The sequence below is a fragment of the Hyperoodon ampullatus genome, assembly GCF_949752795.1.
Source record: "Hyperoodon ampullatus genome assembly, chromosome: 3".
NCBI classification, from domain to species: domain Eukaryota; kingdom Metazoa; phylum Chordata; class Mammalia; order Artiodactyla; family Ziphiidae; genus Hyperoodon; species Hyperoodon ampullatus.
The window spans coordinates 62,709,155-62,722,125 of NC_136916.1; the positions used below are offsets into that span (position 1 = coordinate 62,709,155).

At 52.1% G+C, this 12,971-nt stretch overlaps 1 protein-coding gene across 1 annotated transcript in view; it reads right to left on the reverse strand.

The window, feature by feature from the left end:
- Positions 1 to 12,971, reverse strand: part of HCN4 (hyperpolarization activated cyclic nucleotide gated potassium channel 4) — a gene marked incomplete at both ends in the record, with an annotated part of 40,561 nt that overhangs the window by 10,688 nt on the left and 16,902 nt on the right. The window contains one exon of the mRNA XM_079699880.1: positions 4,709 to 5,132. Within this exon, the coding sequence (XP_079556006.1) occupies positions 4,709 to 5,132 (424 nt within the window). The remainder of the gene's footprint in view (positions 1 to 4,708; positions 5,133 to 12,971) is intronic.

Below are 12,971 nucleotides of genomic sequence, written 5' to 3' on the forward strand. Positions count from 1 at the left end.
TATACTTCATTAAAACCCCCTCTTATGATGTTGGTTCTGACTTTTGGGGTTGACTGTCTTCATTTCAAGGGCCCCACAAGGCTTGCCAGGCAGGTGGCCTGGACAGCTCACTCTCTGTGCCCAGCATGGCACTTGGGGGAAGCTCCTACTCCTATTCCCTTCTGTAGTTTCTGGACCACAGGGTAACGGCAGGGCGACATGTCTCTCACCGTCTCCCACCTTGGACAAGTGGCTTCTCTGCCCTGAGCCTCAGTTTCCTCATCTGTGTAATGGGTCAATAACTGCCAGCTCCCAGGGCTGTCTTGGGGATCAGGAGAGGATGTCCACAGCTGGCACACAGGAGGTACTCAGCACATGTTGGTCCCTCTCCTTCTGTCTCTTTCCCAGCCCTCAAAATAAAGAGCTGATTTCTCAGTCCTTGGGAGAGACCAGAAACCGGAGTTTCTGCCAAGGTCTCTTCTTGGGGCCTTGTTGAGTTCCCTCCTGGGATTTGTTTTCTCCTCGGGGAAGAAGAACAAACTCCTCCCTTTGTCTCAGGAACAAGCGGCCACATTGAGAACAGCAATCCAGGTCCTGAAACAGTGGCTGGTGCATGCGTATCCTGGGTACAAACTAGAGGGTCACGCTAGGTCCCTTCCTAGGGCCCGTAGAGAGGACCAGCTCCTGCCCCCCAGGACCATGCCTCTGTGTCATCCCAAACTCCCGATTCTGAGAGAGGTGGAAAAATTGAGGCCCACAGGGAGAGGAGCCTCACTGGGGGCTGCACAGCCCCCCTGGCCTGACTTCCTGCCTCCAGCCCCTCCCATTACGCCAAGATGCTGCCGAGGGAAAGAAGAGGCTTCTGGGATGGGTCACTGGGGTGCTGGGCCCTGCAGGGGGACATCCAAAGGGGGGCAACCACGGTTTCTAACAATAGCCTCCATGCCTATAACAAGCTCGCACCTCAGAGGGAGGGAAGAGGCTTGGGAGGGAGGATGCTGACCTAGATCGCCCAGGATGCAGGCAGAGGCTGGCGTCCTCTGAGACAGTCGTCTATGCCTGCCGAGACCCTCCACCTACCCTGACTCCCAAGAGCTGCTACTAACGTTCGGGAACTCTCGGCTGGGAGGCTGGGCCGGGCTGAGCTGGGCTGGGGGAGGCAGCTGAAGGCTGAGGGTCAGGAATCCAGCATCTCTGCAGCTTCACCAGGGGATCTTGGGCAAGCTTTTCCCTCCCCATGGGAGGCCGACTCTCCAGCCCTCACCCAGCACCACCACCGTGTCCTCAGAATGACCAGCTAACATGATCCTCGCCGAGGGAGGTTGGAGTGGGGACTGATCCCCAGCCTCTGAGGACATCAGAATACATCTGACAGTCAGGGAAACTGAGGCCTAAAGAAGGGGAGAGATTCACATGAACTGGAGTTGGACGAGGAGATAGAGCAGGCTCTTCTCTATGAAACACCTCCCTCCCCAGGTCTCGTGCAGACCTGAGACCTCAGAGGGTCTCCCTGCTGTTGCCTCCAGGCCAAGGTGAGGCTGGGAAAAGCCCCAAGGGTGGGGCAGGCTACTGAGGGTCTGGAGACAGGGTTCCTGGGGCCAGCTGGGAAACCCCAATCCAACCCCAGGAGTCCGGGGGGAGCCCCTAGCTGGGCAGTGTGACCGGCAGACAGCAGCTCAAAGCAACTTCCTTCCCAGCTGCTAGGCAAGATAAGGGTGTATGTGTGGAGGGGGCGGGGAGTCATCCATCTGGCCTCCTGAGGTCTCCCTTCCTGCCCACAAGACAGGGTAGCGATTTCCAGTTCAGGGTCCTGACCTGGGGCCTCTGTCCAGGGTCAGAGCCTGCCTGGCCATTTTTGGATAGCCCAGAGGGTGGCCAGGCCAGAGGGGCAGTGGGGGCAGTAAAAGAAGAGCTTGGCTCCTGTCCCGGGGCCCACCCTGCCCGCCCACCGGCAACTCTGCCAAATCTCCCCAAAATACCATGGCCCCCAGGGCCCAGGTATATGTGGGGAGCAAGGCTGGCCCCCAGCGGGCTGGGTCCTGGAGACACGAACCGATGCTAGAGAAGGGAAAGAGCGACTATTCTGCTTTTAACGGCAGTCCAGCTGTTAAGCCCAAGACACACAGAAGGTTGGGAGTTTCTCGGGGATGGAGGGAGCCAACGAGGTTCTGAATTTCCACTTGGGACAGAAACCAAGAGACAAGCCCCTCAGGGCATTCCAGGAAATACGCCTCCATCTTCCCTCTGCAGCCACTCAGAGAGGCCCTGGCTACCACCACCCTCACCCCCACAGGCACTGTCCCCTCTCAGCCCTGAGCTCAGACCCACATCCAACCTCTCTGCACCTACATGTCCCCCAGGTTCCTCAAACCCAGTCTGTCCCACAGAACTCACCCCACCGCTTGACCCTCCACCGCCTGCCTCCCCAGTCTCAGCGGGGAGTTGTCCCCAACAGAGGGAGCAGTAACAGGACCAGTCAGCCTCCTTTCAGGCCACCTGAGAAAGTGGGAAGGGCGGGGAACTGGGAGTCAGGCGGCCTGGGTCAAGATCCTACCACTGGGGCAGCTGACCCTTCCACCCTCGGTTTCCTCACCTGACAAATACAGGTAATAAATCCTGCCCTGTTGACTTCGTCAGCCAGGCTTGAGCAACCAATGAAATCATGGGTAGAAAGTATTTGAGAAAAGTAAACACCCTGTAGAAGCATAGGGGGTTACTAAGGCAACTGAATGGGGAGGGGCATTTATTAAACAGTTCTCTGCACCCAGTTTCACACTGAGGGTTTTACAAACATCATCTCTTTTAATCCTCACAACAATCCACTGAGGAATGTACGACTTCTACCCACTTTGCCGATAAGAGACTGAGGCTCAGGGGGTAAGGTGGCCCCAAGGTCAGTCAGCTGGCAGTGTGGAGCCGGATTTTAATTCAGGTCTCATGTGTCATCCTAGCCCTAAAGCCCACACGCGTTCCACTACACCCGGTCCCTGCCGGGAGTCAACAGTGCTAACTGGGGTCTGATCTGGCTCTGCCAGAGGTCTGCTGCATGACTTTGGACAAGTCACTGCTCCTCCTATCAGCAGAAATAATGCAAATTCCAAACCAGAGAGAATTTCTGCCATGAAGTGATTCTGCCAGGCTGGTGTAGGGACTTCTGCAGCACAGGTGTTCGTGACACCTCTGACCTCGATCTGCCAGTGCCCCGACTCTCAGCCATGGGTGCTGTTGCTGGGAGTGGGGTGGGGGCTTCGTGTCCTGAGTGTGGGAATTTCCATCCAGTCGTGCAGAGACCAGGAGACTAGCAGTGAGCCAAGGCAAGAAATGCACCTCTGTGGAAGCTTCCCCAGGCCACAGCCTGCTCCAGACCCCAAGGCGGACAGTCTCACAGAACACATCTCCCCCTACCCTGGTACATTCAGGCTGGCCTGCCTGTGGCTGCCTCCAAAAGGTGGTACATGGTGGTAGCGGGAAGTCTCACAAGGTCACCTGCTTTTTTCAAACCCCAGCCTGCAGTCCTCTCTTTCTCCCATAGATGGTTGCGTTCAGCCCACAGATGAGTTAGGTTTGTTCAGAATGGTGTTGGCCACCTAGTTCTTTTACAATTTTTTATTCAGTTTCTATAGTCAGTGCTCTGCCCAGAGCCATTAGGATCCCTTTACAGTTTGTGCTCACACAACTCCAGGAAAGCACCAGGCTTGCACTCCCTACAGCTAGCACCTGTGGCTCTTTATCAGAGGCCTGGCTGCAGGAAACCGCTTTGCCTGCTAACACCAAGGGCTGGAAGGGTCCTGAGCCAGTGACTGACAGGTGAGCAGATATAAAAAGTCCAACTCCTTTGCCCTGATTGGGGCAACTCCTAGGTGTGGTGTACACCATCCTGGAGCTCCCCACAAGATTTGCTTGGTGTCACCCTTATTTGGCTTCCTTCCTATTCCTTTCCTTCCTAATTCCTTTTCTTCCTATTCCTTTCCTTCCTTTCCCTGCCCCTCTTCCCCAGTCCCTTACCAGATTTTCCTGGAAACACTTTGCTCCCCATCAAAAAAAAAAAAAACCACTTTCATACAAATCCTCATCTCAGGGTCTGCACCAGAAGAACCCAACCTAAGACTGTTGCCAACAAAATTTGCAAAAAAATCCAGATTTCTGCTTCTCATGATAAATCTGTAGATGTAGCAACCCTGAGCCCATTCTCACTTGGCCACAGTGGCTAGAGTTGAGTAGAGGCTGCCTGATACAGATGGAAGATATGTTCTCCAGTTTTCCCCAGTCCACGACATTCCCTATTGTCCTCTAAATGGCCCTTTTCACCCATTCATATTCCCTGCCTGGCCCCCACAAGCTTCTGAGTTTGCAACCTCCACAGTACAGTGCAGTGATTAACAATGCAGGTTCTGGAGTCCAGGTCCACCAATTAATAATTCTGTGACACTATATAAATCTCTTCATATTTCTCTATGTCCTCATGTAAAAAATGAGTACTTATACCTACCTATATGGTACCCTCTATGGTTGTTAGAGACTTAAATGGGATATTGCCTGTGAAGTGATTCGTGTAGTATCTAGCGCATGATAAGAAGTCAAGAAGTTACTAATATTTGTCCTCTTGGAAGAGATGTGCCTGCTACAATCCGACAGCCCACATCCAACTATCTGAGGTTACCTGCTGGTCCCTCACTCCCCTAGAGGGAAGATACCTCTTCCCTGAAGAGGTTTGGGTCTGAACACTCACCTCTTCCCACTGGTGAATATATCGAATGAGGCGGGAGAGACGCAAGAGGCGCAGGAGGCTGAGGATCTTGGTGAAACGGACGATGCGCAGGGCCCGGGCAGTCTTGTAGACCTCTGAATCGATGCGTGTCTCCACAATGAGGAAGATGTAGTCCACGGGGATGGAGGAGATGAAATCCACCACAAACCAGCTTTTGAGGTACTTCATCTTAATCCGCTGTGGGTCCAGGATGATCTCTGTGTTGTCCTCCACCACAATCCCTGTGCGGAAGTTGAGGACCAAGTCGATGAGGAAGAACGTGTCCGACACCACATTGAAGACAATCCATGGTGTGGTGTTCTCATCCTTGAAGAAGGTGATGCCCACAGGAATGATGATCAGGTTTCCTACCATCAGCAGCAACATGGTCAGGTCCCAGTAAAATCTGCCCAGAGACACATAGGTCAGCATGTCAGTCATAGGAGGAGAGAGAGAATGAATTACAGACTAAAAGAAAGCTCAGAGACAGCAAAGGTGGGAGAGAGAAGTCTTCAGAGGTTCTGAGACCCTGCAGGAGATAGGTGCATGGGTACCAGGGCAAGATGTCATGACTGGCATAGAAACAGGCTCTTCCTTAGTCATCCTTAGGGATGCCTTCTGCCTGCCCCTCCGTGAGATCCCCGATGACAAGCCTCCTACTCCAATCCCCATGCCCCAGTGAGAGGCTGAAAAGCAAACTAAATAATAACATCCAGAGAGAGGCGAGAGGCTGTTTTAGCGGCAGAAGTAATTCACCCCCGCACCATCCTCCCTGAGGGTCAACTGTGGCCTGAGACAGGATGGCAGGCAGACATGCCACAGACCGTGACCAGAGAACAGGGGAGGTCCAGACACACAGCAGGAGCCTGGGATGCTGGAGGCGTGGGATCCAGTCCTAACTCTGTCACTGACAGGCAGGTGCCCTCCCCACTCTGGGCCTCAGTTTCCCCACTGTGCAATGAGGGGCGGGGCCTCCCCACTCGGTCCTGTAATTCTGATCTGGCCTTCTCCCACACTGGCTCTCGGGGGGCCTCCCTTTAGTCTATCCCCTATTGTCAGAAAATGTCTGACCATCTCTCTCCCCCAGAGGTTTACTTTTAACACAGCGGTAGGGAAGGTCAGTGATATCTTCAAATGCAGGCAGTGTTTTTCTTTTTTTTTAAATATATTTCAACAATTTTATTTTATTTTTCCAGCAAATAATTTATATTTAGCAAAGTAGATATTTTTGATGTTCAAGTACACATTTAAATACTGATTGAATAATCAATATATTAATCACAATAAAATATTGCAAATATTTTCTCATTTTTTCTTAAAAAGTTTCCTTTAAACATTATTTGGTATAATAATTATTTCAGTTACCAAAGTTTCTGTGATAAAATTTTTAAAAAATTTTTATCGGGGCTTTCCTGGTGGCACAGTGGTTGAGAGTCCGCCTGCTGATGCAGGGGACGCGGGTTTGTGCCCCTGTCCGGGAAGATCCCACATGCCGCGGAGTGGCTGGGCCTGTGAGCCGTGGCCGCTAGGCCTGTGCATCCCGAGCCTGTGCTCCGCGACGGGAGAGGCCACGGCAGTGAGAGGTCCGCGTACCGAAAAAAAAAAATTTTTTTATCGGAGTATAGTTCATTTACAATGTTGTGTTAGTTTCAGGTGTACAGCAAAGTGACAGGCAGTGTTAATGGGAGGATTTCAGGCACCAGTGAGGTACCACTCAATGCAACAGAATGAGACCAGTGGGGGCTTCCAGCATCACTTCTTCTAAGGCCTCAAAGCAACTGCTAATATTTCCTGGGGAGGTGGGGAGGGACCCTCAGGGTGAAGCCTCTGACAGGTTAAGCAAAATGAGGAGGTAAAAGCCAACTCACAGGTCTCCTACCTGGCCCAGCAGGGGCCCCTCTGGAGTATGCAGGTAGCACAGGTAGGCAGAAGGCATGACCAGGGACCCTGCCCAAGAACCAGCCACCCCAGGGCTGGCCCTAAAACTGAAAACTTGCGCTGCAGAGCTGTTTCTCTCTGCTAGTAATTTAGACAGTTACACAATGACAGATAAAGGTATTATGTTGGGAAGAAATAAGCCTGTCTTCTCCCAAGAGAAATAACCTTTCAGCCATCTTTAATTCTCTACTGCAGGGAAGCCAGAGGGAAGGGAGTGGGAGACAAAAAGATAAGCTTTCCTCGAGTCTTCAGTGGGTCCCACCGCAAAACCAAAGTGACCCGGCCTGAAGAGTTCCAAGTTTGAAAAAAATTACTTCACAGCAAATTGCTTTCTTTGACAGACTCAGAATGGCGCTCTGAGTCAAGGAGAGGGCAGGGCCTGCTTCATTGAAGGTGGGCGAGAGAGCTGTCCCACATCACACAGCTCAGGGAAGTGTGGCTTCTGGAAAGGCAGCTTCCGGCAGCTCCTCTGAAAGCCAAGTTCTTCAGGGCATCAAGACGGGACTTCAAGTCAGAGCCTCACTGGGCTAAGGCTTTTCACTCTTAAGTCTGGTGCCAAGAGGTCAACTTTAGCTCCTTCCCTGCCCCAGAGCCCGCCACCCCTTCGTCAGCCCTACTCCCCCTGTGCCACCTGGGAGGACCCACCCCAGCCTTCACACCCACTACACAGAACACAGCACATCCTGCTAATGACCTGTGGGCCCTGGGAGAATGGTTTCAGCTTCTATGCTGCTCTCAAGCTGTGTATACTCTCCACTCAGCCTCATGCACACCATTCAAAGACAGCTGCAGACACTCATTAGATGCCATACACAGGTATCCTCATTCACACACACAGTGTGCAAACACCCCTATGTACCCATGGCCATTGTACCTTTTATTTAATCTCTTGGGAAAAACAAAACAAAAAAATTGTGACATAGAGAGGCCACTGAGAGCCTTGTGGCCTCTGTACATAAAGCTAATAATACACCCAGACTGGGAGAGTTTCTAAAATTAACAGAGCGGGTGCAAGGCAGCTTGGAATGCTGACTCGGGCAGGCCTGCTACTCCAGTGGGTTTCTACACTCTCCCAAGCTCTAGTTCCCTCAATTACAGACCAAATTTGAGACAGTAATTAACAGGAGAATGTTTTCATTTAGTGGTCTTCATAAAACCAAATTACATGAGGCAAAAACACCCATTTCCTTGCATTCTGATTAACTGTTTCAATCATGAGTTTCCAGATGCTAAGGAATATTTTCTGGTGCCTGATCTGGGCTGGGGTTGGAACTCTGGAGCACTTCATCCCACACACCACTGTCCTGGAGCATCAAAGAGACACTCAAAAGGCAGCATAATATGGTGGGAAGAAAGCAGCACAGGCTCTCAGGCCAACCCACCTGAATTTGAGTCCTGGTTCCATCATTTGCTAGCAAGTTGCTTAATCTCTCCAAGCCTCAGTTTCCTCATCTGCTCAATGAGGATAAAATTACCTAACTAGTGGAACTGTTATAGGAACGAAATGAATTGATATTTGTAAAATGCTCTGACCTATGCCTAGCCCATATTTTAAAATGAGTAAATAAGTAATTCATGTCAAAAAATTCACAGGAAAGAGGTGAGGGAGGTAGATGAAATCTTCCAGGAAAGAGCCAAAGCAAAGCATCTACAGGGGGTGGGTGGATGGGAACTTAATAATGGTTCCAGAACAGCCAGTGGTGGAAGTCAGGGCCCACAATATTCCCTGGATAATTGGACGGCAGAACCTATTTACCTCAGCATAGAGATGCCCTGATCTCAGGGAGCTCATGGTCCAAGGCTTAGCCAGAAGACAGAAGACAAGTTGGGCAATGATGTTAAGAAACCATCCCAGGCAGCAGCCCCGGCATCTGAAAAGGTGGGCTCCTGGTGGCCTAGAAGGATGAGGTCATAAAGTGCTCCTGGAGAAGGTAACAGAAGTTGGGCTTTGGGAGCTGACCTTGGCCTTGTACACTACGCTTCCTTACTCTTTGCCAGACGGTTGCACAGATTTCTGAAAGCTGGGCCGGCAGAGAGCAAAAAATGTTCAGCACCACGGACAGCTCCCGGTGTGCCTGCCAGCCCTAGGGTCCTGGCCCAGCCAGGGGAAGTAGCAACAGCCTCCCCACTGCATCCGCAGCTCTCTGACCCCTCTTCTCCCTCAGCCTTAGTGATCAGAAGTGATTCCTTAATATCCCTGCACATTTTCAATGGGGGACTCCTTGGTGACTGAAAAAGCTCTATTCAAAAAGACCCCAAGGGGCTTCCCTGGTGGCGCAGTGGTTGAGAGTCTGCCTGCCGATGCAGGGGACACGGGTTCGTGCCCCGGTCCGGGAGGATCCTGCATGCTGCGGAGCAGCTGGGCCCGTGAGCCATGGCTGCTGAGCCTGCGCGTCCGGAGCCTGTGCTCCGCAACGGGAGAGACCACACAGTGAGTAGTTTCCTCTTGTCCACACCTGCCCATGCTTGCCTCTGAGCACATATACTCTCTCTCTCTCACACACACATGAACACATTTTTGTACACACACTCTCATCTACGCACCTCTGTTAAATTTTGTCTTCGTACACGCATCCATTTTCACACAGGCATACTTTCTTGCACACCCACTTGCATACATTTTGACACAAATGATATCCACTGGGAATCCTGTCAGCTGTAAGAAAGAGAATGTCTGGTTTTTGCCCATTAAGATCTTTTCCATCCTTCAACATTCACCTGAAGTGCTACCTCTTCTGGGCCTCCCCAACCTCTCACTGATGGAGCCACAGCCTAGCCTGAGCCCTGGCTCTGGATCTCCTAGAAAACTGTGGATTCCTTGAGGGCAGGAGGCTTGTCCCAGACACGCCTGTGTCCCTGCAGTGCTGGCGGCAGGATGCGGGGTGGGGGGGGTCCCCCATGCTTTCTCCTGGGTGAGCAGCACACCCACGGCCCCATCTTGTACCCTTCCCTCTGTGTAGACGGCTCCCACTCAGACCGCTCCTAGCACCAGACTGCATTCCCACCTGCCACCTGGAGGGCCTGCTGGCCCCTCCACCCAACAAGTCCAAGGCTGAGCTCAGCATCTTTCTCCTCAAAGCTGAATGGCACAGTCAGCATTTCAATCACCTGGGCTGGAAACCTCACAGCCATCCTCAGCTGCTTTCTCTTTCCTCCCACCCACCCCTGCAGGCCCCCCAAGCAGTGGCCAAGTCTTGTCTGGCCTCTTCAATGACAGCTTCTGAGTCGGTCCCCAACTGCTCTGTCCTAGATCAGTTCCTCACTACTCCTCACCTGGACCCTTGCCCCTGCCGCCCACCTGGTCTCGGCCTCCTCCCTCTTTCTCTCCAAGCCACATGCTCTCTGGGTTATCTGGCCAAATAGCATTATGATTATGTCACTCCATGCTTGAACCCCCCTTTGGTAGACTCCCACTGACTACAGAAGAAGGTTTGAGTTCCTTGGTCTGGCACCCCCTGACCCCTCTTCCCTCTTCTCCCTTCCACTTCCTTCACAGGAGTCAATTGGACACCCAACTTTTGGCCCCATCTCCATCCACCTCCTGGTTCCTCCTCCTGAGAACCACCCCTACCTCTTGAACCCCCATCTTTTGAAATCCCTTCTCTCATCCAAAGCCCAGTTCAATTGCCTCCTTCTCCATGAGCTTCGCCTAACTGTGCAGTGTGTCTATGTTAGCAGTCATCACATCCTGCCCCTTTCATCAGGTACCACCGAACTCTCCTTCTAGCCCCTCAACAAAGAAGCCAGGAGTCTTTTGTGTCTGAGAAATGGATGGGAGCTGGGAGCTTCACCCTCCATTCCAGGCCCAGCATAGATAACTGCCCAAGCTGCTCATGAAGACGATGAGAACGGAGGAGGACAGCCATCAACATCTGCTGGGCACTTACTATTTGCCAGGCACTCACCTGAGTCCCTTATATAGACTATCTCATTTAATTCTCATAAAAACCCTATGAAGTAAATACTATGATTATGCCCATTTTGCAGTTGAGGAGACTGAGGCACAAGAAGTTGAGAAATTTGCTGTATATGGTGGATCAGGAATTCAAACCCAAACAGCCTGACTCCAGAGTCCCACTTCTAAGCACTCTATACAAATATAAACCTGGTTGGTAGTATTTTCTCTCTCCCAAACCCTGTGCCGACTCCTACTGCACCCCTCCCTCCCAAACCTGTCTCCTGTGCTCTCTTCCACGGCATCTTCATCCCCAACTTCTTCACTCCCTAATCCGTCTGCTTTTTCCCTTAAGCGAACCTTAGTTGTGTCACTCTCCCAAACCCCAGAGGGTGGAGTGAGCACCCTCCCCCCTCCACACCGATGCCCCTTCCTGTCTGTGGTAGGAATGTCTACGAGATCCTTTGAGCATCCTGTCATTTGCTGCCCATCTTTCCAGCATGCATCTGCCACCCTTGGGGACCCTGGTGATGCTGGCACCTGGTTCACAACCTTCTGTTCCACTCCGAATCCTGCCATCATCCTGGGTGACTTCTACTCCTTCTCAGCAGCCCAACAATAAACACCCAGCCTCCCAGTGGCTTGAAGTCCTGCCTCTAGTGTCTTCACTCCAGTCCATTCCAAGAGCACACCCTGGATCGGGTCACTGTCTCCAGTTGGTCCATCTCTAATCTCAATGCTCTCTCTCACCCTAACCTCCTTTCCTTCCAGCTCTTTTATCCAATCATGCTAAGTCTGTTCTTTAGTGTCCCAGGAGCCTGACCCTCTAATTCTCCCATGAGAACCCTCCTGCCTCCTCCCGTCACCCCCAGGCATAATGGTCCTGCTCATCAACCTCTCTTGCCCCATCCTTCTGGCACCCACTTCATCAGATCACAATCCTAGCTGAGGACCATCATCAGCTCTTTTCCTGTTTACATGGGGGGCTGTGCAGAAAACCTCAGACCTCAGACCAGTCCTACTAAATACCAAGCGCCTTAGTTCCTTGTGCCTCTATTTCCTCATCAAGGTTTCCATGCTCAGCTGGGCCCTCACCTCTACCAGCCCATCCTCCAGGAGACCCTAACGACCTTTCCCACCCATTTCCCACAGCAGCTTTTCCAAATTACCTCCTCTCTCCTCAAAGCTCTGAAACTACCACTCCCCCTCTCCCTCCCGGCAGATAACACCACTTCTACTTCACAGAGAAAACAGAAGCCCCCAGAATGTCCCCGTCCTCTTCCTGCCACCAGACTACTCCCTTGCTTGTCTCTTCCTCACCACTTTTCCCTTCCCCAGTCGCAAGGGAATCAGTGACTCTTCCACCTGCCCTCTTGACACTGTTCCTTTTTTCCTCCCCAGGAAGCTTAATCTACAGGTTATCCTCTCTCTCCCCCATATCTTCAATCTCCCTCTCTACGTATCCTTTTCCATCAGCTTTTAAGCTCTCTACACTTAAAAAAATCAAATCTCTCCTGAATCCCTACTGTCTTATCTCTTCTCCCCTCAGAACCAAGCTTCCTGAAAGACGTGTCGCCATCCCCACTCTCTCACTTCCACGTCCGTCCCCAACATGCCTCTCAACCCTCCAGCAACACTGCCGATGCACACGTCCTGCTGCAAAATCCCACGGACACTTTCTGGTCTGTTTCCGTCTTGACCCTCTGCATCATCTGACGCTGTGTGCCGTATCTGCTGAGACACCCCGCTCTGCTGGCTCTTTGTTCTGCCTCTCCTTTCCCTCCCGTTGCAGGAGCTCCTCTTCCCCTGCATGACCTTTAAATTTTGTTCCTTTGGCCCCCACCTCCTCCCCCTCCTTACTCTCTCCCTGGGTGACCTCACCAACTCCCAAGGCTTCATTATTCCACTGGCTTCCAGACCAGACCTCTCCCTTGAGCCCCATAGCCATGTGTTCACTTGCTGACTACACATCTACACCTCGATGTCCCATGGGAACTTCACTCTTGACATAGCCAGATATAACTTAGCAGCTTCCCCCATAGACTTGTGCTTCCAGCATGTGATACCGCCAGCCATCCAAATGCTTAGCCTAGAAACCTGGGGATTATCCTTGACTCTCCCATCTCGCTTACCTTCCAACACTCAGTCATGTGGGATTCGGCATGGCTCATCAGCTCACCACCTGGCTTACTTCAGCAGCTTCCTAACTGGGCTTCTGCCTCTCCCAGGACCCCACAGACCTCAGGGTCCAGGGTAGGGTCCACAACCTCTCCACGCTTTGCCAAGCCCAAAGTCCTTCCACACTCCCAGCTAAAATCCAAGTTCCTCGCTGTCATTCCTGGGCACTTCCTGATCTGGACTCCGCCTCCTCTCTTGCCTTGATTCTCGCCACGCCTCCCCTGTGTGAGATGC